This window comes from Electrophorus electricus, chromosome 11 (genome assembly GCF_013358815.1).
Source record: "Electrophorus electricus isolate fEleEle1 chromosome 11, fEleEle1.pri, whole genome shotgun sequence".
In the NCBI taxonomy this organism is placed as follows: domain Eukaryota; kingdom Metazoa; phylum Chordata; class Actinopteri; order Gymnotiformes; family Gymnotidae; genus Electrophorus; species Electrophorus electricus.
Genome location: NC_049545.1, coordinates 6,329,065 through 6,355,639, shown reverse-complemented (window position 1 = coordinate 6,355,639; position 26,575 = coordinate 6,329,065). Strand labels below are relative to the sequence as shown.

The following is a 26,575-nucleotide window of genomic DNA, read 5'->3' as shown; positions in this document are numbered from 1 at the left end:
ACTGATCAACTGGGAAACTGGACTTGTATCTGAGATCTACTGAATCAGTATACATTTATGTATATGGTATAACAATATTTGCAAGAACTATGAAAGTGAAGGGGGAACTTATTCTGAATGCTATATAGACATGTTTTAGGAGCAAGAGATAATGAACAACCCTTATTGTTTTATCAATTACCAATTACCACAGTCATTGTTACCAACATTTATGGAATTATGGCATCTTATACAGAGACTCTATTTCCTAAAGTATATTTAACCAGAAAGTTGCTTAGATTAATTTCATAATAATTTTTTCAAATGCTGACCAATATGACTAACTTAATAAATATGACTAACTGAAATAAAAGTTCATTAATTGTAGGCCTATTATATAACTCACATCGTTTCTTCAGTAGAAGCAAACTATGGGACAGCATTATTGGTTGAGCTTTTTGATTCATGATGCTAATAATTATAATGAATGAGCACTGAAACTAATAAGCTTAATAAGTGTTTGCATTCACCCCAGTGAACCCTTGCCCACAAGTGTCCTGGGGTTTGGTCGGGCCTAGGCTGTGTAGTGTTTTGTTAAGTAGTTGCTTAGAAATAAAACCCTGTGTTTTATCTAGCCGATCAACCTTGTAAGATATTGAAGCAGATTTTATAAACAGGGGATTAGTTAATAAACTCTTGGCAGGGGGACATCCTGTCTGTGCTTTCTGCCTGTCCTCCCCAACACAGACCGCAAGACCCAGACCCGTGCGTGATAGCTTAGTGCAGGGTGCACGCTCAGCCAGGAAAAGGGGAGAGAGGACTGAAAGCAAGCATGCTGGGCCTGGCCAGGACGGAGCCATCCAGTAAGGATGGCACAGAGGGATGGGTGCTCTTCACAGAAGGATGGGTGCTGTTCACAGAGGGATTGATGCTTCTCACAGAAGGATGTGTGCTCTTTACAGAGGGATGAGTGCTCTTCACAGAAGAGTGGATACTCTTAGAAGATATATGGGTGCTCTTCACAGGGTGGGTGCTCTTTTCGGATGGATAGGTGCTCTTCATAGAGGGATGCATGCTCCTCACAGAGGTTTTGATTAGATCAGGTTTTGATTAGATGGCAGGCTGTGATAGGTGCTCTTCACAGAGAGATTGGGTGCTCTTCACAGAGGGATTGGGTGCTCTTCACAGAGGGATGGGTGCTCTTCACAGAGGGATGGGTGCTCTTTGCTGGCTTCATTAAATGTTTAATTTGGCTATAAACATGAGGTTCATAATAGCCTCCCCCTGTAACTTATTTAGTGGGATTTTAGGGGAACACCAGTCCTCCAAAGTCTAGCGTGTAATGTTCCTCAGGGCTACAGTGGAGGGGTGATAGCCTTCTTAAGCTTAATTACTTAAATTATAGGTGTCACATTTCTATAGTCATATGGGTCATGTCACTTTAACTGTGTATGTAACAATTTATTTGTGCACATATTCTAATTTGTACACATCTTCTAATTATCTAGTTGTGTTCCTTTGTCTAACCAAGTTTCTGTGGTGATGAAAGAAGTATATTCAAGGTTTTGACTAACAGTAAAGCCTATTGCTTTTACTCAGCCATGATGAAGCCATAGCAGATGTGGATATTTGACATGTCCGGGCAATATGTGATCAGTTTCAGGACCCTGGACAGCACTATTTCTGATCAGATAATATCAGGCCTTCGTATTAGATGACTCCGTTCAAATTGCGGGGCTTTAGTCCACCTGAAAACTGGTGGTGCTTTTTTACAGCATAGTCGCTGGTGGTGGTTATGTCTCACCCTGTTTCATTATGTGGGAATGGTTGCGATCCTGCACGGCGAGAAGGCAGCGCGTTCATTTATCGTGGGCAAAACGTCCAGGCATGTCGTCAGAGTTGCTAAGGTTTTGGATTCACTCTCTCGGTCCAACACAGGACTCTTCTTCAGCCCTCTTTCTGCGCAAGCCTCCGCAGTTGTTGGCGCATCAGCAGGTCAGGCCTCTTCTCCAGACAGTGGTTGGCAACTAAGTGTTCGTCTGTGTAAATTGTGTGTCTGAATATTCTTTGGTACGCACACTCTGTGAAGCCCTCTTGGGGTTCTGTTTTATTTTTCTACTGATTCTTTGTTCACTTCCACCTGACTTTGACCAAAATAGCTGTGGAATAACATAATTTCCTTTCGCAAATGCTGTGTTGATGTCCAAAGTATATTTGTGCGAGAGCGTTAGCTATTGTTTGACGTGTCAGATTCTGGCTGTCAGCAAACTTTCCCGCTTTCACCCAAACATGTTTTCGCCCAAGAAAACCAGATGCTCGTGGCTCTGTGTTTACTTTTGGATGGCCATATTGTTTGTTATAGTTAAATGGGAAAGACAGGAACTTGTCGCTGATTGTTTTCAGGGAAAAGTTTAGCCGCAGCCGGAGACAACATCACAGGCAACGCTGACACAAAGACAAGTTTGGTGCACAACTGTCCAAGCCTGCGTGATTGCATATACTTACCAGCTGTGCCGTGCATGAGGGTTTGTTTGCGTGAGACAAGCTGTTAAGTTGCAGTGCGCATGTGTATAAACAGAGTCCATTATTTATAAACAGGAGCAGCTGCCACTGGGCTGCAGAGCAAACGTCTAGAGCTCTTCCTGGAGGGTAGAAGGTTCACCTGCTCTGCACGCCCTGAACCTGTGCTGTGCTCAGATTAGCCAAGCTTCCATTCCAGTTACTACCCTTCACCACCCAGAACAGGCCTGAAGTCAGCTAGCCATAGCAGCGGCCAGTACCTGCTACAGCCTTAGAGATTCAGTTATTACATGCTCAGTACAGACACGAACCCCTATGCTTTACAGGCCAAACTATCTTTGTATTATGCCTATGTATGTACATGTCTTTATCAGGTCTTTCCTAGGATCTGTTGGATACATTCCTCCAACTTAGAGATCACAGCCCCAAGTGCCCTTATCAATACTGCAATAACTTTAGTGTTCCATATTCTAGTTTCTTCCCACATTCTAGTTTCTGCTGTTTTTCCAACTTTTGGATATTTCCATCACTTGGGACTTCCATATGCATTACAGAAAATGCCACTGTTCTGCACATTTTCTTCTTTTGCTGTCTGGTTGGTTTACCACTACCTGTTTCCAGAGGTCCCACAGGATCTTAGCTTTTTCGTTCTCCACCACTCTCTGTGGTTCCTCCCACGTGGACTTGGGGGTATGCAGCTTGCGTGCCTTGCATATGTTCCTGTACATGATCTTTGCCATTTGATTGTGTCTCTCAGCGTCTGCTTTCCTTGCCAGTATCTTGCATCCTGCTACCTGGTGCTGGATTAGAGACACCGTCTGCATCTTGGCTGTTGCCTGGTGCGATACACCCTGGCTTCCATTGATCTAGTGCTTAGTGCTTGATTTTGTACTGCCATGATTAGGGCCTCTGTGCTGTCCTTTGGTCCTGCATTTTCCAGCCATGGGTAGGATAGTATTTTATAAGTGGTACAGCTCTCTGTCAGTGGTACATTCCGTGGAAGGGCTTATCCTGCCTTGGAACCTCCTCTGCTTCCATGGTGACCATGACACCATGTGCAGGGCAACCCCTCATCAGCTCATCCTGGGCCATTGCTTGGATGTGTTCATGGAGGTTTGTGTCTTAACCTGGTCAGTGGTAATCTTATCTTGTAGGCTCCTTCCCACTTTTTCCGGCTGGTGTACGCCCTTTGGATATTGGATCTGGAATGGCGTTCCCAGCTTCCAGCTCTTCTCTTAGCTAGTTTGGCAGGTCATACATGTTTATTTCTTTGATGTTTCTTCTTAATGTGTGTGTGTGTGTGTGTGTGTGTGTGTGTGTGTGTGTGTGTGTGTGTGTGTGTGTGTGTGTGTGTGACTAAAAATTAGTTCATGACCTGTCTATAAAAGAAAAAAAATTAAGTGGATAATGACAGTGGGCTGCAGGGTGTGGAAAACACTGACCTCTCATGTAGTTGACCCCATACACACTCTTTAAGTTCTGCCTTGGACAAGACTCCCACCTGGTAGACATACACACACACACACACACACACACACACACACACACACACACACACACACACACACACACACACACACACACACACACACACACACGTGCGCATGCGTATGCACATGCATGTACAGACACACACACACAGCTACACATGCATGCACCTCCACATGGTCATTAAATCCATATAATCTTTGTGTCTCTTTTACTTTTCCCCACTTTTGAACTTTAACTTGAGAAGCTTGTACACAATCAGGGTGAAATGAGTATGTTTTGAGGTCCAGGAGTGTATCCAGAATTCCTTGCTCTCTCGCTGTGAAGAGCTGACCCTTGGCTCTGTTCTCTGCCCCTGGGGTCACTGACGCACTGGCCCACAGAGCTGTTTCAGTTGTGCTGAGCTAAACTGCAGTAAACCTGCCTTATGATTTGTCCATATCTTAGCTTAGATGGAGTAAGTGACAGGGGTAGTTGGATGTGGTAGGAGTGCAGTGATGGACAGGATGAGGTCAAGAGAGGACTCTGGGTCCACAGCGCTTCTGGGACAGCTGGTGTGTGAGTGTGTTGTTCTTAGGTGGACTGTTTGAATGCTTTAAGCTTCTCATAACACATTTGTAAGATATGGACCATCAGGGTTTGATTCATTTGTTACCTCATGTGTGTCTGGGATCTGGCTATAGCAGCACCCATATTACTTCAGTAAATTGGACAGCCTATCAATATGAGGTCATCCAACATCCATAAGATCACACAGGAAACTCTACAGAATTTTGGCAGTTCCCTGGAACATTGCTAAAGATTCCTTCGTATTTGTGGATCGCTATGTATAAAGGAACCTATGGGAAGGCAGAGCAAACGTCACACGCGTACATAAGCTGTAGCTCCTCAGGTTGCTTACTATGGGCGAAAGTTTCCACCTGCTTCAGGCTATCGCATCACAATGCCTGTAAAGTCCCCGGGGTCCAGGTGAGCTGCTCTTCATCATAGATGCCCACCTGCAATGTCCCAAACTATTACAATCAGTCTGATTTAACTATTGCTGCCCTTTCATCAGCCCCTCAGGCACACAAAAACACCAATCTCACCCATTACTGCTAGACTGCTGACTGCAAGCCTGTAGGGAGATGTGGACAGAGCCATCTCATTATTGCTTGTTACTGCTTTGCCGCTGACCCGAGGCCTGAATGGAGCCAGAGGCGATGGGCTCTCCAGCCGCACTAAAACAGGAGTGAGTGTCCAAACCGTTCCTCTCTGACAGAACAGAAGAGGGCTATTAGGCGCTCAGGCCAAATCAGAGCCAGATGTCTGCAGGCTATTTGTACACGGCATACAATAACTCACAGAGCAGCCGTTATAACTCAGGCCATATTGTGTTTTGGACGGGGGTTTGTTCACTTAATATTTCATATTAATCCAATGGAAAATGAATTATCTTTATTTATCTAGTCATGGAGGCAAAGACAGACCTCTGTCCTAAGAGAGAGTATGAGATGATTTTTTTTCTTTTACTTTCATGTTCTGTTTTTCCAGTTGTTTATAGTCTTACACTTTTTGTACTTTCATCAGATTCATTTCACATATGCCATGTGTGTGCAAACTTGTGTTTGTGTGTGTGTGTGTGTGTATACATATGTGTGTGTGTGTGTGTGTATATGTGTGTGTAGCCTGACTGACTGCAATACTGCCCTCTAGTGCATTATGTCTGACTATGCAGTGCTCGCTGGTGGTTGTCCAAATCCAGAGGGAAATGTGGGCTAATTTAGATCCACACCCAGGGAGAATCATTATTGCTGACGTGAGTTTTAAGGATTCCACATGTCTCAGAGACTCTTTTCCATGTATAGCATATCCTGTCTTTCACATATGCATGCGCACGCACACACACACACACACACACACACACACACACACAGACACACACACACGCACGCACACACACACACACACAGACACACACACATATACACACGCGCACACAGACTAAACAGATGGTTGGACTCTCAGTTCTCCGCTTTAGGCATAATGCAGATAATAGCTCACTGAAGACTGATGCATTCACTATTGCATACATGCACACACACACCCACACACACACCCCTACCCTCACCCACACACTCCGCATGCTCACACACAGGCCTGGATGAAAGATGTGTACTGCACGGCCGAGCACAGAGAGGACAGGAGCTCTTGTGTCCTCTTCTGCTGGACTTCACTCTGCTGGACTTCACTGGGTCAGCGGAACACAGTTAGATTTCCCACACCCACACCTCCATGACTGAGATCCCTAGAGTGTGTGCAGTGTGTGCATCTGTGCAAAAGAAGCTTCTCATGCCTTTCTACCCATGCCACAATAAAAGCATGTCCAGAATTGACAGCTGCAGCAGGAGTCTGCTTCTCAGCTCACACGCAAGTGTTTCTGAGGCTGTGTTTGAAAAAGTGCATTTTTTTTTTTTTTTTGCTTCGTTTGTTCGTTTTTGCACAAAAAAACACCTGCCAGAAGAAGTGAGCTACGTCAGGCTGCTGTGACCTCTGTTCCCAGTCCAACTCTGTGGTGTGGTGACTCATTCTTCTCTGCCCCAGTCTTCTGGCCTGCTGTTCTAGAAACAGTCAAAAGAAACAGATGGCAGGTGAATCCATCATAGCAGCCATGCTAGCCTGTGTGTTTAGCGGTCAGGGGTGAGGTGCTGGGCAGACAGGCTGTGCCACGCTGGCAGACACAACACGAGAGATCGGACGAGCAGGTGGGGGGTGTCGACGTGATGTTGACAGCATCTTTGCCAATATGCCACCATCACACACGTGGTCGCATTTGCTCCGGTGACAGTCACACGCACAGTCCCATGGGTGGAAAACGACACCCATGTTCAGGCCCAGACTCAAGAGCAGGAGAGCGAGACTACTGCTGCCTGGAGGGCATTTTCTGTTTCACCCAATTCTGCATCTCAGCTACTTTAACAGATATTCAGAACTGCTTATTTCATTACTATGTATGACTTTCAGAGTAACATCTTTGCACCGTCATGTCTGTTACTCAGAACAGGAAAATTAGGGATAGGAAAATGAAATGAAAGTTTTGCCATAGAGAGAAGATTTATGACCTCAGTGTTCGCATATGGTTGGTGGGCTTGTCTTTGTGTTATAGGATATTGAGTACAACTCTAAGACAGTAGAGTGCTAGACCCACGTGTGTGTATAGAGGTTCAATCATATATAGCATCAGCCTGATCACCCAAATGAGTGTCACTATACTACTACTATACTTTTCTACTATTAGGGAACTGACACATAATCCCATTTTAAGATGACATGTAGGAATGACAAAGCAGCAGAAGTTGTGTATAAAATTGGGGAAGTTTATGTGAAATTGTGTGTGTGTGGGGGTGTGTGTGTGTGCGCGCGTGCCTACGCGTGCGTGTTCAGCGATGTTTGCCCCTGCTCTTATCTGAGCTGGCCAGGCACTGGTGTTATTTTATTAAAGGAGAAGCCATTGGGTCTGACAGTGATGGGGTGGCAGGTGTATGGAGGGGCTCCGTTCCGGGGCCAGCATTCCCTCTCAAGCAGCACACGGAACTCCACTGCCCTGATGGCTGGCATGCCTCGGCCAGCGCAATGTGCGAAGGAGAACGCATCTGATACCCGATGCGGGTGTGCTTAGAGGTGTCGTCCTGCTGTCTGAGCTTGGCCCATGCAGGCCGGTACTTTCCACAGCGAAGGACAGCTCGCATGCTCGCGTGCATGTACAGTTACAGAAGAGTAAATGTGCTTTGTTTTTGTGTTGATTCCCTGGCAGTTTCATCCTGGTGTTTGGCTGTCTGGTCCTGTCTGTGTTCTCCACCATCCCAGCCCACATGGATGTGTCCAACCACTGCCTGTTCATACTGGTGAGAACGGCACACACCCCTCACCTCATCACACACAAAACAACCATTAGAGACAGTTAGTTCATGAGGTCATTTAAGTGTAGGCTAAAAGCAAAGTCTTCGATGTCTTTCAAATCATTTTTTTAATCTAATGTTCCAGGACCCTTCTTGGTCCTTCTTTACACTGCTAAAGATTTGCTATTTGATGGAGCTTTTGTTTGGTTGGGCTAGATTTACTCTGTATTGTTTCAGGGGTGTGCATGATCTTCTCAGGTGATGAATGTCCATGCTGTGTCCATGGTGTCTCTGTTGGGTTGCTGTGTCAGCTGATGTGTCCAGCTGTGAGATTTTCCTCACCGTGCCTCGTGAGCTCTGGCCTCAATTGAGGTCAAAGGTGGCTCCTCTCCCACTGATGGGAAAACATGGGATCCTCAGCGCACTCAGTAGGACAGAGAACTGTGACCAAACACACGGTGTCATGACAGGGCATAGAAGGCCAGCTCAGTTGTCTTGGAATTTCAAGCGAATCCCATAGAGATGAGCCACACAGAGTCTCCAAACACTGTACCAGACTCAGCATTGCAATGGCTATGTACACGAATCAAGCATTCATATGCATAACCTATAAAGACACTATGAAGACGCCTTGCATGCATTAGAGAACATGTGTTGGTGAATATGTGTAGCGAACAACCCTAATTCATATAATACCGCAGTGCACCATACCTTTGAAGCCAAACAGAGATTTAAAAATGATGTTTAAATATATGAGAAAGTGATAGTGGCACAGATAGCTGCATTGTAAGGGTCTGATGGCTTTTTTGCCTGGAGGTGCACATGTGATCTGGCCACTGACTGCAGGAGGAATGCTGAGATCCAGGGAGAGCTGCTACTCTACCGCGGCATCCTCAGCTGAGCCATAATGCGCCCTACTGACAGATGTTTTAATCTGCCCCGAGTCCCGTCAGGCTTTATCAAACTGCGCAATTAGCAGGGCCGGCAGCTGGCACTGATGAATGAGCTCCGGGGGTAATTACGCTAACTAGACACTATTACTGGATCCTGCGGCGCACAGCGCAGGCAGGCCCGGCTCAAACTGCACACTCAGGCTTTTTATATCCCCTTTCCCATGTCGTGCAGGAGGGCAGCAGGGCAAGCTTGCCGCGAAGCGCCACAAGAGCCCGCACCGGCACCCTCTGCGAGCGCTGTGCAGCGAGCCTACCCTGCCATGCCGACTCCCCCATTTCACCGCGCCAGACGGTCCTCAGGTGCCATGTGCTGTGCACTCTGGAAAAACCTCTGGCACGTTTAATGTTTGAAATCAGAATAGAGGCGCTGATTTCAGATTCATGTGCACACTCCTGAAACTTCAGCATTAAAATGGCATGTTCGTGGTAAAATAAATAAATAAATAGATAGATAAATAAATATATAATAAATCTAAAATTTGCATTATGGTGCATACTGGGGTACTGGCAGGGTTTGCTGAGGGGTTCCGGGTCATGTACTTTCCGCTGATGTTATCTGAGCCAGTGGATGATCACCTGCAATATGTACACAGATTAATGATCTAATTTTAATTATACAGTTTAATTACCTTTTTGCAATTATCATAGTTTAATTATCTCAGTTTGCTTTGCGATGGCTGTTGTTTTTAAAGGTGTGTGAAACATCTTTTAATTTGGTGCTTTATAGAGGAGAAATGATTTCATAAAGTAATTAAGCAATTGACAAATAACATACAAACAGTATTAGTTTTTTGACTTGCCACAAGGGAATAATTATATAGCCTCTTGTTTCAAAAGAGCATAATTTTCAGTTATAACTTATTTCTTTACCAAGGTATATTGGTTATTATACTTCATGGCCAGCATATGTGCTGTAGTAGGTGAAAAAATAAGGTTAGTCGGCTTGCTGAAACATGACAAATACCATAAAGCCTAATTGACCTAATTTACCAACACAGCACAGTGTGTTAAGACAGTAACGTTGTTAATGAGTGATCTGCTGTTTGCTGTGTGTTGCAATCTGCAGGAGTTTGTCATGATCGTTGTGTTTGGTCTGGAGTACATCATTCGCATCTGGTCTGCTGGATGCTGCTGTCGCTACAGAGGATGGCAGGGTCGGCTTCGCTTTGCCAGAAAACCATTCTGTGTTATAGGTGAGACAGAATCTGTTGCCTTTGAGTGGCTCTTGGTGTGTGCGAGCGTGTGTGCGCGTGTGTCTGTCTAAGCGTATTTAATTACATGTGTGTCTGTGTGAGGAAATTGATTAGGCATCTCTGTGTGGGTGAAAAATGAATTCTGGTGGTAGATTAGAATGGATGGGTTGGACATCACACACACAGAGGTTAAGGAGGATGGGCCTCTTGAGTCACTCTCGCTTTTAGCCATGTAGTTTTCCGTGGAGAGGATTTTAGCATTCCACTTTTAGTCATATGTTTCTCAAAAACGTACACAGGGTAGATGTGTGTGTTTTTCTGTGTGTGCGTGCGCGGCACGCGCTTAACCTAAATGATGTGGCTTAAGCCCTCATTCCTTAAGAAACAGAACTCCATAACTCCTTCAGAGCATCAGTGAGCTAGTTGACCAACAAAGTGTTACGGCTAGCAAAACATGAAGCCCGATGTATTTCCAGTGCTCATTTAAACCTCATTAAAGCATGCACCTGCACACCACACACCCCTCGGGCCCTTAAATAAGCACAGTGGCCCATACACACTAATTAAGCAGTCCTTTTCTCCCCGATCCAGCTCACAGAGTTGAGCAAACACATTTAAAACCATGGTCATTGCGTCAATGCAATCTTTCCTCCAGACTTGTTATGAAGCTTCTGTGAGGTCATGACCTCTTTGCATGTGTTGCTTTTTCATTTCTGATGGACAGCAGTGACTGAATAAAAGATGAGGGCAGGTTGTGTAGGAGAGGAAACCATGAGGGAAACTCCATTCCTCTTAGCTCGGCATAGACCGTCAGGAGGTAGAGTTGTAGGTGCACTGGAGGTCATAACACAGGCTTTGAACGTTTCTTCAAAGTTAAGAGATTTGGAGATGTGAAGGGTCTGTGCAGAGGGTGAGCAGAGCTGAGAATGAAGCATCATTCTCTGGGGGGAAATTCACACTGGCACCTCAAGGTTTGCTTCTGTTTTATTCCCATTCACTGCAACGCTGCGATTTCTAGTTTTGTGGTAATGCATGGTTTTTTATTTACTTTCGTCACTGTGTTTGAATCATAAAACCATTTTTTGTTCCACTTTTTCCCCTTGTTTGAAGTTCTTGTGCACCATTTGGTCTGGAAGAAAATAAGGCTTGTGTGATTTGAGCAAAGAACAATATTGTCCCAGGCAGGCGGCTGTGGTCTGGATGTGAGACCGGAATTTGCTGCTCTGAGAGGATGTGGCTTCACTCTCCTGTACTGGCCCCTTGCTTTGCATCTGATGTATGTGTGCATATGTGTGTGGGTGTGTATATGTGTGTGAGTGTGTGTGCGTGCGTGCGTGTGTGTGTGTGTGTGTGTGTGTGTGTGTGTGTGTGAGAGGGAGATGACAGACATGTGAAATAGCCATCAACTTATTTCACCACTGCACAGTGCCTGTTTTCCAAAGCAGCCCTGGCAGGCGTTTCCCAGGTGCTGGAGCAGGGATGTGGCACTCGCCGGTTGCCTCTGGTTGCCTTGTCAAAACAGAACAAGACAAATACAATAGGAAGAGTGTTGAGAGCGTTGCTCATCACAGATGAGACCTACACTCCAGGGGAGGTTTGTTTTTTTGAGTAAACCCCATCTTGGTTGATGACTAACACAGCTGCACCTTTTCAGCTGAGTGAGACTTTGTAGAAGGCCCTGTTGTAGAGAGTCTCAGGCTTCCGAGGCCGATTCGTCCGTCTCTAAATGGATGTGTTATCGGACCTGTCTGTTTCTCCACATCACAGACATCATCGTGCTCATCGCGTCCATCGCCGTGGTGTCGGCCGGTAGCCAGGGCAACATCTTCGCCACGTCCGCCCTGCGCAGCCTCCGCTTCTTACAGATCCTGAGGATGGTGCGCATGGACAGACGGGGGGGCACCTGGAAACTGCTGGGATCTGTAGTCTACGCTCACAGCAAGGTGAAAGATTTGTTTCTTGCTCAGCGTAATAAAATGGATCATTTATTATAAGCCTACGGGCTTTGCTTAAGACTGAGAACTTAGTGAAGTGTAAACAGCTCTTGGACTTCCGTTCAAATAAATTTTCCCTTAACTACAGTGCGACGAGGAAACTCGAGACTACCACCTGAACTTTCGCAGTAAACACTAGTCCAGAGTGCTTCGTGAAAGCCCACGGAGCCAGCAAAGAGTGGGTGAAATAAGTGGGTGCTAGAGCTGGAAGAATGCTCCGCCTGCCCTCCGCCGTAAAACACAGCAGCACAAAGGCTAGATGCGACCCAGAAACCCGGGCAGATGACAGATCTGAGCAGGGTAAAGCCCTGCCAGGCCTGGTCCCTAAAGGCTGCGTACGTGGCCCTGTCCACCCCCGGCTGGCAGCCTGCTCTCCTCCTCCCCCCCTGCCGCTGCCGCCATGGGCACCAGCCGACCCGCATGCTCACTCCCCCCCTCCCTCGGCCAGCCGCCGCTTCGTGGACAGCTTGTGGGCTGCAGCCGTGGCCCGCAAAACGGGCACTTTGCCTTCCAATTGTCCCGTTCCATCCTGCATTACTGTGCGTCCCGCTGACGGGTTTCTGGCACACTGTGACACTCTGCGCTCTCCTTGTACAGGAGCTGGTGACTGCCTGGTACATTGGATTTCTGGTACTGATCTTCTCCTCGTTCCTGGTTTACTTGGTGGAAAAGGAGTTTAACAAGCAGTTTGCCACCTATGCTGACGCCCTCTGGTGGGGAACGGTGAGTCTTTATGGCGCTGTGGCGTCGTGTTCTTCAAGATGACCGCCTCTCATGGTTTTCTCCCTTTCCCTCTCACACACGAACCAATAACGTAACTGTCATTTGCAGTACTGTAACTGTTTCGATTGTCCCACATGATAACCAAACCAATTAGGAACATCTTTACATCATGCTGTCAAATCTACTCTAATCGAGCCTTCCTGTTTGCTTCTTATAAGTGCAATTTTTCCTTATTGTCTCCTTCACACAAGAATCAACACAGGGCCACTACAATCACTATTGTGCTTCAGTATGTTCCCCATTCTGCAGTAATTACAACACTGGATGAAAGAACACAGCAGTGTGCACGTCATGTCTGTTGCCACCCAGAATTAACAAACCAATCAACAAAAAAATGATTTCACTGTCGCGCAAGGAAAAGCCACCATAGTGTAGGTGACCTGAGGCGAGTCAGTGCAAGTCACCTGCCTGAGAGAGACTGCGTGCGGTGGCGGGCCAGTGCTGGACAGCTGAGAGGGAATTACTGCGCTCAGCCCAGGCCAATGTGTGGAGTAGCCAGGGGGACAGCAGCCTTGAGCAGTAAAGTAGAAGAGCAAGAGTCTGGCTGTGTGTGTGTGTGTGTGTGTGTGTGTGTGTGTGTGTGTCTGCATTTGTGTGTATTATGTTTGTGTACGTGTGTATGTATGTATTTGTGTGTGTTCGTGTCGGTGATTTGTGTGTATGTGTGTGCATATGTGTCTGTGGGTATTGTGTGTGTGTGTGTGTGTGTGTTCGAGTGTGTGAGTGTCAGTGATTTGTGTGTATGTGTGTGTGTGTGTGTGTGTGTGTGTGTGTGTGTGTGTACTTTCAGGCCCCATCGAAAGCCGCAGCATGCTCAGCATTTGACAGATCGTTCACTTTTAATAGATGTGTTGAATTTGCTTTGGCTAGGGCTTTGTTGAAGCATTCCCGGCCTGCAAGAATCCACAGCTCTCACTTACTGGTGTGGAAAGCAGAGGGAGCCGTTAGATTAATGCCTTTTTTCCCGTACGCAAGCTACTCATTTATTACTCTCACAGAGGGACGGGGGTTACACAAACGTCTGTGCGGCAGTAACTCCAGAGTCTGCCTCTGTTTGCCTTTAGATCTACATGGCCTTTTATTAACGCAGACCAGACAGGGTTGTTGTAAGTGCAGCAGCGTGTCCGGCATGCGGCTTTCACGGCGCTGCATCGTGGCCCCGCTGCTGTCTCCACAGCTGCCTTCCAGCGTGGTGCCTGTGTGCGTGCACAGGAAACTGCAGCATGCGCCTCCCTCACCCTCCGTCATCCAACCCTGCCCACCCGCACTGCACTTTTTCTGACCCCGCAACCTACCTTCTCGCCCTCAGATCACCCTCACCACCATCGGCTACGGGGACAAGACTCCACAGACGTGGCCGGGCCGGCTGCTCTCGGCGGGGTTCGCCCTCCTCGGTATCTCCTTCTTCGCCCTGCCCGCGGTGAGTATGTTGAACACAAGCCTAGCACGGTTGTATAGCACAGAGAAAGCAGCCTAGTTTGGCTTGGTGTTAGTGGGCTATATCATTTCTGGGAACCATGCAGGTAACTAAACTGCATTTCAGTTCCCATATATAGTGGAGCGGTAGCTCCAAAATAGGTCATGTTTAGGTCTTTATTTTCTGACTCTAGGTCATGAATCCAATCTGAAAACAGGAGAATAATTTGTTTCACAAAGTTCCACTCCCTGTTTTTGTGCTCATCAAATTTGATCCGCTTGCTAAGACGTCTGTGTGTGTGGTAGGTCACCCCATGATATTAATTCAAGGTGTCTCAGTTCGGTGTTCAGATCCATATATGTGTCCTTCCAGTACAGGGATGGCTTCCAGCTCTATGTGGCTAATATTATTTCAGGACTGCAGTGGTTCTCTGAGCTCTCACAAGTAAAGATTCATATCGGTCAGGTGTCACACACCAACCAAAATCACTTCCAATTGTTCAAATAAACCTTCGTCAGAAACACTGCCTTTCATGTGGAGTGTGTTCATATATCTAAGTGTACATCAGTTATTAATGAGCCCCAAAGGTAGATGTTTTTTCACACTCTGTTTATCAGTCTTTAACTGTCTGTTCCTTTCTGTCAGGTATGGTGTGTCCTACACACTTTCATGCTCCCTCAGGCCATCTTGTACTCAGACTGTTATGCAGAGGGCAATTAGGAGAATGTAGTGAGGATCAAATGCTTTGCCAATGCTGCTAAATAACAAATCAATAAATCAGCGTTTGTATTTGTGTGTGTGTGTGTGTGTGTGTGTGTGTGTGTGTGTGTGTGTGTGTGTGTGTGTGTATGTGTGTGTGTGTGTGTGTGTGTGTGTGTGTGTGTGTGTGTGTGTGTGTGTGTGTGTAGGGAATTCTAGGCTCTGGCTTTGCTCTAAAGGTACAAGAGCAGCACAGACAGAAACATTTTGAGAAGAGAAGAAACCCAGCTGCCAGCCTAATACAGGTAAAGCCTGCACTGGCCTATCTCAGGGATGAAGAAAAGTGATGAAATATGTAAACCCTGCACAGTAACACAGTAACTAATTAAACAATAGAGATGAATGGATTCATAAAAGACCATTTGAATGTTAATGTATATATTCAGTGTCATCTACATTTGCGTAGTAGACACTTGGTATGGATGTGTGACTCCACTACTGGGTAGATGAGCAGTTCTGAAATAATGGCCCCTTCCCTTGGGCTGAGAGGGGAGCTTGGCCTGTTGAGGCTGTTTGGGATTTTCCATCTGCCTCAGCCAGTCTTTTCTCATCTATTTTCTGTACATGTAAAACTCAGTTTCAGCAGGCTCTTGTGCATTTTGTTGAAGACAAGAGAAAGTGAACAATAACATGCACACGTACACACACACACACACACACACACAGAGAGAGAGAGAGAGAGAGAGAGAGAGAGAGAGAGAGAGAGAGAGAGAGATTTCATTGAAGCCCATTATCATCTATTAGAGCCAAAAGAAACAGAAACAGTATTTATTATGTGTTTCAACGGAAGGAATTTTGTTTGAGGGTTTCCACAAGGATAATAGTTTTTCCTAATAGACAGAACCATCCTCCTTTAGATAAATAGAAACAAATTTGCCCCAGGAAAGTGTGTCCTTTACAAGCATACACAACAATACCCACATCCAGTAAATAAAGGCATTTTACTGACTGAAAGAATAAAAAATGAACTATTTATAACTATTCCTTGTGATAAGAACCCTGATTTAAAGAGTCTTTCTTTACCTAGGTCATTCTTCATAGCTTCAACGTGTTGCTGCAGAATATTCTCACTGGATTAATCAATTCCTTTTCCTCTCCTGTAACTTTTTTTTTTTTTTAGATGCAGAATCTACAGCGAAAACTTACCAATAAGCTCACGTTTTAACCATGACCTTAATTTTTCAGAAACAAAGGGAAAAAAAAGTCACATGCCACGGTGCATCTTTGTTGGTGTGACGTTCACCGCCGGCGTCCGGCGTAAGAACAGGGGCGCGTGAATCTGAACGAGCCCTCCTGGCTCGAGACTTTTCTTTCAGAGTCTTTTCACGCTCGCGAGCGCTACGAGCGAAAGCTGTTCGTTGCGCCACGCTTCCCCTGTGCTCGTGTGTGCTGGGGGCATGTGTGTCATGGTTCTACCGTCGCATTTTTCTTTTCTTTCAAAATGATTCACTTTTCCTATATCACGTCCTCATTTCGTTCCTGTTTCTGTTTTATGTACAACACAAAGCTACCAAACCTAAACCTCTATTTTTTTGTTTGTTTGTTTGTTCTGGTTTGCTCTATAAATGTATTGTTTATTGAATTATCTATTTATACCTCTTACATTCAAAGGAATGAATCCTATGGGTTGTCATTATTTTTATTTGGCTAAATACTATTATCAGATCTATTTATCATTATTATAAATGGGACTTTTTCCAACCTCTCCTAATATCCTCCTCTAACTGTTTGAATGTTATATGTGTCTCACCAGGCAATAAGACATTTTTTCAGTGTTGCCACTTTTTGTCCTAAATACAATACCTACTAATTTTAAAAAGCTGCCACCTAAGAACATTTGGAATGATTTGAAGGAAGGAAGTCAACACTAAATCAACAGCCATTCACTGAACAAATGTCCTGTAGTGAAAGGTGGCCTGTCTTCCTGGCTATGCCCTCACCATTCTGATGTCCTTCTGCACTCGTCTCCATGCGTGTGTGTGTGTGTGTGTGTGTGTGTGTTTGGGTGTGTGTCCTGCACCAGGCTGCGTGGCGACTCTACTCCACAGATTGCTCCAGAACATACCTGACTGGCACCTGGCGGTACTTTATAAGTGTTTTCCCTCTCCAAAGGCATGTATCCATGCAGTCCACTGATGACAAAACTCTGACCTGAACTGGTTTTTACTAATCTGCTTCTTTATTTTTTCTTTTGTTTGTTTGTTTGTTTATTTTCCTTTTTCCAACCCCCGCTCTCTTCTGGCCTTGTGTACTTTTCTTTTGGGTTTCCATTTTTTCCTCTCTGTTTTCCTTTTGTATACTCTGCACGTAGTGTGTTTGGCGTAGTTATGCGGCTGATGAGAACTCGGTTTCCATTGCTACCTGGAAGCCTCATTTGAAGGCGTTGCATACCTGCAGCCCTACAAAGTAGGTACAACTCTGGCAGCTGGTGTTGTATTTGGTGTCTGTGCTTCTGTGACCTTTGCCCCCCACCTCCACCTTTACCAAAAGATCTGCGTCTCCAAACATAATTGCATCTTTACACTCCCTCTTCCTGTATTCACCCGTTTAGCTCAGGTAAAGTCTGCAGTCACCAGACCACTAGGGCTGTGTGCTGCGCACAGAGTGACACTTCAGTCGATATAAAAAACAGAGACCCTGAGCGGTCTTCTTTTTTTCTGTAGGTGCAGTATGTGGGGAGATACTCTCTCCTAGTTATGCAGGCCTGATTTGAAAGGCGAGACTGAATGACTATAAGTGTAAACTGTCCTTCAGGAGCCTGGACATACTGTGCAAGCTACCTGCAGACACACGCACGCACACACACACACACACACACACACACACACACACACACACACACACACACACACACACACACACACACACACACACACATTCAGACAGAAGCATAACATTGTTTTTCCAGTAATCACTGAGTTCCGGTCCATTTTCAAGCTAAATTAGCCTTGCTAGAGCTTACCTAGACAGCTTGATTGTGCATTGCCTGTTGACTGCATGTCTGCTTGGTGTTCTGGGCCTGCTTATATTATCTTCCGCTCTCAGTTTTTCCAGTTTTACATGGTACGCTTTGTTTTCTGATTCTTACTGTGTGTGTGTGCGCGTGTGTGTGTGTCTGTCTGTGTATGTGTGTGTGTGTGTGTGTGTGTGTGTCTGTCTGTGTGTGTGTGTGTGTGTGTGTGTATGTGTGTGTATGTGTGTATGTGTGTATGTGTGTGTGTGTGTGTGTGTGTGTGTGTGTGTGTGTGTGTGTGTGTGTGTGTGTGTATGTCTGTGTTTGTATGTATTTTCTGTCTCCCTTGACTTACAGTATACTATTTTGTGTTTAACACAGCAAGAAATATATTGATGATTCATTCATATGAAAGATTCAGTATATTTCAGACTCCTGTATGCTCCTGTTTCTCATATAAAGAATTCATTTCCTGACCCTGTTCTCCTCTCTGTTTCTAACTAACAACTGAAGGAGAGACCAGAGCGAATCTGCCACCAGGTTTGTTATTCTTATATTGTACACCATCTGTGTATTCATGTCCACCGGAATGCATTTTTGCCTGTGTAATATCACTATAATAAATTATAATATATAATAAATAGTATCACTTTATTGTGTCTCATGCTAAAGTAATGCTGCTTACATTGTTAGCTATTTTGGAATAGCCATTGTACTCAGGAATAGCAACTGCACTGTAGAGAAAAGCAGCCTATTCAGAGTTCAGATGGCAGAATGTCTATGAAAACATGAAGATGCTTATATGTGTGTGCATGTGTGTGTTAGTGTGTGTGTGTGTGTGTGTGTGTGTGTGTGAGAGAGAGAGAGAGAGAGAGAGAGAGAGAGAGTGTGTGTGTGTGTGTGTGTGTGAGAGAGAGAGAGAGAGAGCGAGAGAGAGAGAGAGAGAGTGTGTGTGTGTGTGTGTGTGTGTGTGTGTGTGTGTGTGTGTGTCTGTGTCTGTGTAAAACAGAGATAGAGAGAGAGAGGCTGTGTATACATTATGCCTGGCTGTAATTGAGCATAGAGCACAGTACCAAATGTCTCTGTGGATCACAGACAGCAGTTTGATGCAATTTTTCCATTCAAATTTTATATATGTTAGTGATTAAATATCACTCCAGCCAACACACACAAGTGATTATTAAAAGCCACAGAGAAAGCAGAGTGGCAGAGAAAATGAAAGAGGTTCTATTTAATATATAAGGTCTCTCTCTCTCTCTCTCTCTCTCTCTCTCTCTCTCTCTCTCTCTCTCTCTCTCTCTCTCTATATATATATATATATATATATATATATATATATATATATATATATATATATATATCTTCTGTATTTGCCACTTATGTCCATCTACATATCTACAGTAACAGGTTATGTTTAGCCATAGCATAAGCTCTGTCACTGGATACTTAAATGTGCTGATCATGTGCTTTGCTGTGTTAATTTCCTTGTCATTTCAGCTTGGCTCATTACTGGTGCTCTGTAAATAATGGCAAAATCAAAGTCTTTTTACTATTTCAACTTACACTGGTTTTAATTAGCAGTGTAATTGGATTTTGGGTGTGTGGCGCAGGGCTAAGTGAAGCAATTTACAGTTCCCTTGGTGGGTGGCAAATATGTGTCTTCAAATAGTTATCTGAACCTTAAAGGCACAAAACAAAAAGCTAAGGCTTAAATGCCCCTAGCAGCATGTGTAGGACTGTCTACATGAGCCGCCACAATAAAATTACTTGACATTTTTGCAGTGTGATGCGTTTTACTGGCCAGAGTGATGCTGTTCTAGCAGAACAGTGCTACTGTAATTGACTTAAAGTAACTTTCTCAAAGACTAGTTTTTATTTCCTGAAGTGTGTGGGTGGGCTGCATTTGTATGTTTTGTGTATGTGTTGGAGGAGGACATATATGTTGCTTTTTGTGGTGACCAAATGTCTCAGTGAAGACTGCAAAACGATGACATTTTTGTGTTATTGATGTTGTTGCTGTTGTTGATTCAGGTTTTATTTAAAAAACTATGACATTATTTCAACATTAATAAATAAGTATATACAAGTAAATTGAAATGCCCCACAAATATAATAATACAAGACTGTGTGTGTGTGTGTGTGTGTGTGTGTATAACTCGTGTACATGTGCATGTAACTTGCCACCCACTATGCTTTTAATACTATACTGAACATAGAATAACAAATTCAGAAGTACTTGGCCTTCTACTATACAACCAATTATGTGTCTGTGTTTCCAAATCACTTATTTGTTTGTTCCACTTAAGGAAATCAGCTAATTCTTTACGATCTCACTAACCCATGCTCGTGTGTCTTCCACGCTGCCTAGTAAGGGTCATAGTAGTAGGCAGAAGCTCTTCAGGAGGTATACCACAAGGAAATATAGGTACACAGCATCCCCTCTGTTCTGGCCACGTAACTAGTGAGAATGCTGACTAACCGCAGCTGCATGGATGATGACAGACACTCCTAATATCCCCTCAGTCTCCTCTTTTTGAGCCTGCCAAGGCATTCTAACAGGGAGTTTAGTCTTCTGCCTCGTGCCTGTTGCCTGAAGAACTAGGCTAGCGCAAACATGTGCTCGGAGAGCACACTGAATATAAGAGAAATCTGATTTGTGAATGACTGTTTGTGTCCTGCATGATTTGATGCATTTCATAAATGGAGATGTCTCTAGCAAATGCACTGCTGCAGTTGGGATCCCAGGTCTGCTGAAGGGAGTTATGTGGGAGGTGTGGTTGTAGATCTAAACAGCAGGCTTTCGGATCTTAGACATCAGGTTTTCCTTCGTCTGTCGGAAGCTGAAGCTAATTCCAACTGCATTTTGCATGTGCATGCGTTTAACTTCTGCTTACAGTCAGCCCTTTGCGTAGCACTATCTGTAAGCACTGAGGGCTTACCCAGCCAGGCTCCAGTCCATACCACCTTTGCACATTTACCTTTGTGCCTTGGTATGGTACCAATGGGTACATGCTGGTGTTTAGGTACAGGACATTTCAGGATATGTTTTCATAATAAGGAAAAGTCCTACTGTGGCTATTCAGTAAAGCCTTAATTCTGTCATCTTTAAACAGAATTACAATGAAAGTGTTTCTGCATTTGGACTTAGCGAGCTTAGGCATTGAATTAAAAGAGCCAAAAACAACAATAAACAGGCTAAACAGTTGTGTCTTATTTATTCACTCCTGCCAGTTGTGCATACTCTGTTTAACAGATCTTTCATCTTTTCTCTCTCCTCTCACCCCTCCTTCCCCCTTCTCTTCATCTTTCTTCTCTTCTTGTGGGTCTTGGCGCTTGCGTCCCCACTCGTTGTCCTGTAGTCATAAGCTGAGTTTTAGGGAGCGCGTGCGCATGGCCAGCCCTCGTGGTCAGAGCATTAAGAGCAGGCAAACCTCACTGAATGACCGCCGCTCCCCCGGCACCGAGGCAGCCACGGAGGGGAGCAGCCCGGCCAAGGTGCAGAAGAGCTGGAGCTTTAACGACCGGACACGCTTCCGCCCCTCCCTCCGGCTCAAAAGCCAATCACGGACCGTGCCTGAAGGTGGGAGGGCCTTTCTGATTAGCCTGACCTGATGGCTTGTGGGATCTTTGGGGCTATTACTGTGAATATGTAAAATGTTTTGTAGTTTAAAAGATTAGAAGCTATGATGTTAATGAATTGTCAATCTGACTGCAATGAATATTAGCAGTGTAATATATATCCAGTTAAAACTAAAACAGTTTAAAAATGTAAGCCTTTACATTTTGGAACTGTGGAACCCAGTTCAAGGTTTTGAAAGCTGAATAATATGTAGATCAACCTTTTCTCCTTCTCTCTTTGTCCTCTGCCATGTTTAAAATAATTTGGAATATTGATAGCCCAGGTTGGTTTGATTGATTCTGAATTGTTCGCCGAGTTTGGAAATTAGATTGCAGACGTTTCGTCACCAATCGAGGAGACATTAGTGCAGTGCATAATTATTCATTTGTTTGTTTCTATGTTTTTATTTATGTTTAGAAGGCCGTCTAGTTGGGTATATGCAGGGGGATTAACCCTCTGAATACTGTGCCGCAAGCCCCAAGAGCAGCCCTGATGAGGGGATGACTCCTTTCAGACTCAGGGTTCTGCTGAACAGCAGTGCTGCTTAACTTGTATTGAGAACTTCATACACGTGTGTTTTAACAAGACAGTTACTTATAAGACAAGACAGCACTACACACCTAAGATACTAAAAATATCCTGATCTATTTTTGAATTGGTTGGCATTACCTCCACCCACAGCTGAAGACATTTGTGTGTGCTCAGTTTTGCCAAAAGGTTTTGCACGGCTACATCTCTGTGCGAATCCCTGTGCAGCAGCACGAGTGCCATGGGGATGCTCAGCAGGGCACCTGGTGGGTCCAAATTCCCCGTAGGCAGCTGCACGGCAAGCGGTGACACAGGCCCAGGTTGGGTGGAGGGTTAATGACCGCTGTGGTTCCGTCACTGCTTACGCTGACTCAGCAGAAAGCCGCAGGGAAGCGTTTTGCGGCTGTTATAAGTAGAGCCCCCGTCTCCGAGCACCCCGGGTGAGGGGGTGGGGGGGTGGCTCACGGCGTGCCAAGCTCAGCTGCTTCTCTAATGGCTCCTCTGCGGCTGCACATGCATGCTGAACATGAGTATCCTGTTCAGATTTCCTGATATGCAATGCACACCTGGACTCTCACTGTTTTTACTGAATACTGAGAAAATCATGACCAATCGGAGACACTAGCTATATGTGTTCTGTGGGTGATTTTATAAATTGTGGCACTCACAAACAAATGTCATTATTTTGGCTCAAATATCTAAGGCTATTCTTATATATTTACATTGCAAGATATCCTGATCATAGTATACAGCAATACAATTATACTATAGTAGGTTTTTTTGTCTATAGGCATGTTGTATTGGTTTATTTCCTCTCCTAGTGCCTACTTAACCTGCTTATATGTCCAAAGTGTACAGGAGCATCAGGAGGTACAGGCCGATGGCCCTCAGGTCTAGATGAATAGGATAAAGGCCTTATATCCCTCCGTAGCCCAGCCCAGAGTCATTTATAAGCGTCCACTGAGGGGGAGAGTGAATCTCAGAGAAGTGCTGAGCTCTGCAGTTCATGAGTAATCTCACCACTACAACCGTTTTTCCTACACTACAACCGTTGTGCTTTACAACATAGCTGGCCCGTTACACAACAGTATATCTCGTTAAGAAAGTACCATTCAGATCATCCGCAGGTTCTGAGCTTTACTGGAATGTAATGTGGTGAGCACATATGGTTTAGTGCGTGGAATTCAGTCTGCTCTTCAAAGAGTCCTGAAGCATTCGGTCTAAACCTGCATTGCTTTGGCATGATTTTTAGCCTTAAGTATGTGAATATTTAAACCTTTGTTTAAGTTATGAGATGAAGATTTTGACCCTTTGCGAACAGGTGTAGGCTGTCCAACAGCATGGGAGGGCTTTGTCCTGAATGCTGAGTTAATTCAGCGCTGTACTGTTTCTCCCATGCCTTCTCCTTCTCCTCCTCCTCCACTTCCTCCTCCTCCTCCTCCTCCTCCTCCTCCTCCTCCTCCTCCTCCTGTATTCAGCTGATTGATTTCAGGATCAATGACAATCCACTGTCAGACGGTTCCAATCTAAATGATAGAGTTTTGTTTTCTGCATCCTTATGGGTCATGTGCATTCTGCTTTTTGGGGCTTGCTCTCTTGCCCCCTGTTTCTCATCCACCGTGTCTGCTCTCTCTCTGCACAATCACCTCTTGCTCATAGCTGACAGTCTGGGAGGAGATGACTGTTTTGATGAGAAGGGCTGTCACTGCGATATCTCGGTGGAAGATCTGTCTGCTCCTCTGAAGACAGTCATCAGAGCTGTCAGGTGAGCTGACAAGCTCAGACTGCGTTCAAGACTATGGGGGCCCACTCTTGTGTGAACCTGCGAGAGCACACACTCTGATGAGATAGGTGCACAAGACTAGTACAAACAAAAGAGAAACAAAGGCCATCAAGTATGGGTGGATTTCACATTCCTGCCAGCCTGTGCAGCTAAGAGCCATGACATTACACTTCAGGCTTCTCTGTCTTGCTGAGCTGGCCTACTGTTACTCCAGAAGACCCCAACCCTTCTAGCTGTGCCAAGTCAAAAGGTCTTTGCAGAGCAAAGCAGTTACACTTTAGCCCTCTGTTTTCTCAGGGTGTCCAATAGTCACACTCACAGCTGCTTCCACTTACACGCTAGCTCATCTCACATGCGTCTAAGCATTCCTGACACTGGACACAGGATTTAAAACTGTATGTTACTGAGATCCGTTCACCACTACATCAATATTTTAGTTCCCCATAGAATGATTCTCTAAAAAACTGACCATACTCCAGTGACCCTAATGTTTTCCTCCTGTGGAGACTTGTGTGATACTGGTGAGAAAATTGTTCCGCTGTAACAAATTACAATCTGAACTCTCTTGTGGTTTCTTTTAAGCTTTATAGTTAATGCACTCTATACCACACATATGGTTTGTCATCTCCCTCTAGTGACCTAAAATAAAAACTGCAACATTAAGCCCTTGTACTTTACCTTGTAATTTCATTAGAGCAACAAGCAATGAAATAAGGACTGTGATGAAGTATAATTAAAACAGATTTGGATCTCAGAAATATCCATAACTATGACAAGAACTGTGTTTAATATGTTTGATATCTTAAAGAATGAATCACTCAAGTGGCTGTCAGCTTTATTGTACTTTTACAAATAGGAAATACATTTTTATACAAACTGTCTTGACTTTCAGATAAGTTAGTGCAAGATTTTGTGCTTCAGCTCAAAAATAGCTGAGATTATGATATAAAAAGAGCTTTAAATGTTTGCTTTTCAGCTTTAATAGCTCTATACCTAATTTAAATTACATTAAATTAAAAAACACGAAAAGCCATCTGCTGTTACGGGAGAGGTGGGACGTTAGTTGTGTCTTTTACCTTTTTTCCAGGATAATGAAGTTCCATGTGGCCAAGAAGAAGTTTAAGGAGACCCTTCGGCCGTATGATGTGAAAGATGTGATTGAGCAGTACTCGGCCGGACACTTGGACATGCTGTGCCGCATTAAGAATCTCCAGACCAGGTTAGAGTAGACTGACTCCTGCAGGCTATACGCGTAAACACATTGTTGAAAACACACTTCCAGCCCTGCCATTTCTGCCCTTCGCTCACGGCCACTCACGTCTTAACGTGCAACACACAAACGACGGCATAAAACACCGAGCGACTGCGTATATATTGCTGACTATATCTGAACTTGTGCTGCATTTCCTTGTTTGGGCTCTCCTGTTCAGGATGGATATAACAGTGGCTCAACCACAGACCCACAAGCAGCAAAGCCAAACCATTTTCTTCCCAGCGTTTGTACCGCAGCTGAGCCAAGAGGAAGCAGTCGGGGGCAGGGTCAGCTCACCCAGAGTCCCCTGCTCCATTACCGCATATAGACAGAATGAAGATGAGTCAAAGCTTAGGCTCTGTGTCTGGGTCATCCTTGTCTGTCGCTATGTGACACTTATGCATCTCAGACATTTCAAGAAGCATTCATTTTTCAGCAGCTCAACTTTTAATGCATTTCTGAATACATGGTACATTTAGTACAGCACAGCTGTTGTATCACTGATAAAGTAAGAAGCTTAAGCTGTCTTGCAATGTCTGTGTGTACCTGCTCATGGCTTCATAATATTCTTTCCTTGTTTGAAATGAAATTCAGGGTTATTTTAATAATTCCATGACATCATGCATGCTGTTTTTTTGAATGTGTAACTTACTTTGATCTGTGTGGGGGTTTTTTTTCCCAATGTGATTAATGAAACTAGCTCCACACTGAGTGAATTTTACTGCATTATGCTTAGACATTTGGTATGTTTTGAGTATTGCTTGTGCTGCTGTTGCTTGGAGGAGCTTAAATGGATTCCTCTCCTCTCCTTGTCTCATAATGCAATGTTAAAAATAGACCTCTCTCTCTCATGAACAGACTGGCCATAGGCTTCAGTCCACGGCAATCCCTCAGCACCAAATCCAGGAATCCGTCTTCTTCCTCTCTGCATTAATCCAAACCCGGACAAAACATGTCAGCTCAGGGTTAGAGTCCTACCTAGTCATCCCTGTCAGGCAGTGCAGATACTTACCTGATTTAATGTGCAGGTCCAAAAGGGTCCACAGCTGATGATCTGGTGAACATTAAAGTGCAAAGTCTAAAGTGCATTTTGGATAACTTATACTGCATTCATACCATACAACATCACTGCATATTATGGTGATCTTTAAAATGTGTTAATGGTTCAAAAGGTTCAAAATGGATTGCTGGTGTCTTTTTGAGACCCCTAGATTAGAGGAGACCCACCATAGAGGAGATCCACCTTTCCAGGCATGTGTGCCTTCTTTCTGTGCTTATTCAGTGCTTCTGTGTCGCAGGGTGGATCAGATCTTGGGGAAAGGACAAATACCAATGGACAGGAAGATGAGGGACAGGATCCTCCCAGAAGGGGAGGCTCTGGAGCATGACGTGAGCATGCTGGGCCGTGTGTGTAAGGTAGAAAAACAGGTGAGCTATCCGCCAACACTGACAAGAGCCAACTAAGCAGAGATTCAA

General features: G+C 44.7%; 1 protein-coding gene across 1 annotated transcript in view; it reads left to right on the top strand.

Moving 5' to 3' along the window:
• Positions 1-26,575, top strand: part of kcnq5a (potassium voltage-gated channel, KQT-like subfamily, member 5a) — an 82,940-nt gene that overhangs the window by 54,371 nt on the left and 1,994 nt on the right. The window contains exons 2-14 of the mRNA XM_035531887.1: positions 7,781-7,871; positions 9,885-10,011; positions 11,779-11,954; positions 12,603-12,728; positions 14,098-14,208; positions 15,114-15,209; positions 17,276-17,370; positions 18,431-18,457; positions 20,286-20,342; positions 21,277-21,497; positions 23,724-23,829; positions 24,935-25,066; positions 26,398-26,527. Coding sequence (XP_035387780.1) covers positions 7,781-7,871; positions 9,885-10,011; positions 11,779-11,954; positions 12,603-12,728; positions 14,098-14,208; positions 15,114-15,209; positions 17,276-17,370; positions 18,431-18,457; positions 20,286-20,342; positions 21,277-21,497; positions 23,724-23,829; positions 24,935-25,066; positions 26,398-26,527 — 1,495 coding nt within the window. The remainder of the gene's footprint in view (positions 1-7,780; positions 7,872-9,884; positions 10,012-11,778; positions 11,955-12,602; positions 12,729-14,097; positions 14,209-15,113; positions 15,210-17,275; positions 17,371-18,430; positions 18,458-20,285; positions 20,343-21,276; positions 21,498-23,723; positions 23,830-24,934; positions 25,067-26,397; positions 26,528-26,575) is intronic.